Genomic DNA, 2,138 nt, shown 5'->3' with positions numbered 1-2,138 from the left:
CCATTGACCACTTTCAAAGATCGATTGCTTGCTTAAACTCTTAAAAGCCTAACGAATCACTTTGTATATCATTGTCTTTGTTTTTGATAATTTAATTTCAAAACACTGCACCGTATATACGTTTGTGTGCAAATTGCAGCACAATTTACGTTGATTGATCTCATGATTGAAATTTATTAAAAACTTTCACAGTGCATTTATTTGGCTATATCTTCAAGAGAAAGGAGTCATAGGAAGCAACATTTTCTTTCTCCCTTTCACAGAAGCTTGTCTTTTTAGAATCTACAGAAAGCATGCTTTAATATGATCGTTTTTCGTATCCCCTTAAACTTTAATACGCGATTTATAAGAGTATAAGGCAATTTGCAGTTTGGGATGTTCAGGTAATTTATATCCACTGAGACGACTATTATGATTTATGATTAGACATAATAGTTGTTCAGGTAATGTAGGGCTTCAAATCCTTCTCCCATATCCTCTTTACTCTCCAAACTGTTTAAACAGAATTTAAACCAGGATCCTAAACAATATTATCCCCTCAGGATATGTCAAATGATGACCACAAAACGAAGCAAGGTGACCACACAACAGCACAACCCGCAGCAGTAGCAGCAGGCGTGTCACAATGTCCTGAACTAAACGCAGACTCATTCGCTCTGGCTAATATCTCCAATGACCATAGCATAATCCGAGGACCTCAATGCTGGCTTTGTGGCCGTGGAGACTTCGCTGAGGACCTCTTCGTACCTTGCGAGTGTCCGTCAACTGTGGGGCTGATTCACAAGCAATGTCTGTTGGACTGGATAAACACACTATACAAGGGGCGGTGTCCTAGGTGTGCCATCATGTTCAGAGTCATGACCGATCACACACCCTGGGTTGAATGGAGGGCGGACCCTCTACTTCACCAGCGCCGCACCCGCCATATAGTGGCGTTAATTGTTCATTGTGTGTTCATGATATTCACCCTCCTCGTTATATCCCTTCTTCTTCACCCAGTGGAGAGGAACAAGGAGAGGTCAAAGTTTAAAGTGGTGCTGGCTATCCTCATGGGACTAGCGTATCTTGTTTATTTCTTTTACCAAATACGGGTGTACATGAGGGTCTACGAGAGGTTAAAGATCTTTAATAACCGAGTCAGGGACGTTATTGACATCCAGGAAGCGAGGAAGAAGCCAAATTGTCAGGTCAGAGGAAACTTATCTAGCCTGATTAATCAGTCAGAAATGCAGCACGACGAGGATAGTGTTAGTCTTCCTTGAAGGTACTGGAATGAAACACTGTTACTGTCCCTGCGGGTGCTATACCTTGACATCAGGGACAAAAGGAAATCGCGGCATGTACGGAATCGCAATTTTTCCCATTATTTGCGACAAATTTTATGTATAGTTTAATGTATATAGTCTGTTAAAATTCGCGATTTTTGGTCAAAATAATCGCGAAATCCTTTTGTCCCTGCTTGACATGCTGGAAGGTAGAATGAAGCTGCCAACAGTTTTAGAACAACTGTTTTGTAGCTCTTGTAAGGGACAGTTCTTGTAATTGCGTTAGTGCCGTAAGAGCGCAAAATAGCATCTGCAAGTCGGATTATTACCAACATGAGGTATGGAAGCCTTAAACTGTTATGCTTATAAAACGTTTAATTGTGCTGGTCAAGAAGTCGAGAATTTCAATCCTGTACTGGTCGAGAAGTCGAGAGTTTCAATTATGACGCTGTTCATGATGAACTGTCCGAGATGCTACGAACCATTTTAAACAACTCCATACCACCTAGGAATCAGAAACTACTTCCGTGATGGAGAAAAACTGCTCCTTCATAATATTTTGGATAAGCACCATAACAGAATAGCAATTTGTGAGAAATCAAAAACTTATAGGGACTTGAAATTTTGTATGCATAAATTCGACACATATTAGCATATTGACACAATATAATGAAGAGTTTTTAGCAACTGCTCCTTCATAATATTTTGCACCATTTCTCAAAAAAGTCACACTTTCTGCATGGTACACCCTGTAGTTGAAATCGAGTATGAACTATGAATTACTGTGTAAAACAAAATACAAAATGAAACGCAGTCATTGGTTTGGGAATAACGATAAAGCAAAGTATAATTTACAATTTTGAAATTAATATC

At 39.5% G+C, this 2,138-nt stretch overlaps 1 protein-coding gene across 1 annotated transcript; it reads left to right on the top strand.

Moving 5' to 3' along the window:
• Positions 1 to 545: 545 nt before the first annotated feature.
• On the top strand, positions 546 to 1,262 carry LOC134823900 (E3 ubiquitin-protein ligase MARCHF3-like). The gene has a single exon (XM_063835498.1). It carries the CDS (start codon positions 546 to 548, stop codon positions 1,260 to 1,262), a length of 717 nt encoding a protein of 238 aa, XP_063691568.1.
• Positions 1,263 to 2,138: the final 876 nt, after the last annotated feature.

Source organism: Bolinopsis microptera, chromosome 12 (assembly GCF_026151205.1).
Source record: "Bolinopsis microptera isolate Bmic1 chromosome 12, MBARI_Bmic_1.0, whole genome shotgun sequence".
Lineage (NCBI taxonomy): Eukaryota > Metazoa > Ctenophora > Tentaculata > Lobata > Bolinopsidae > Bolinopsis > Bolinopsis microptera.
This window is presented reverse-complemented; position numbering and strand designations above follow the sequence as displayed.

Excerpts from the sequence above, each read along its gene's own strand:
- LOC134823900 (XM_063835498.1), top strand. The coding sequence starts at position 546 with ATGTCAAATGATGACCACAAAACGAAGCAAGGTGACCACACAACAGCA.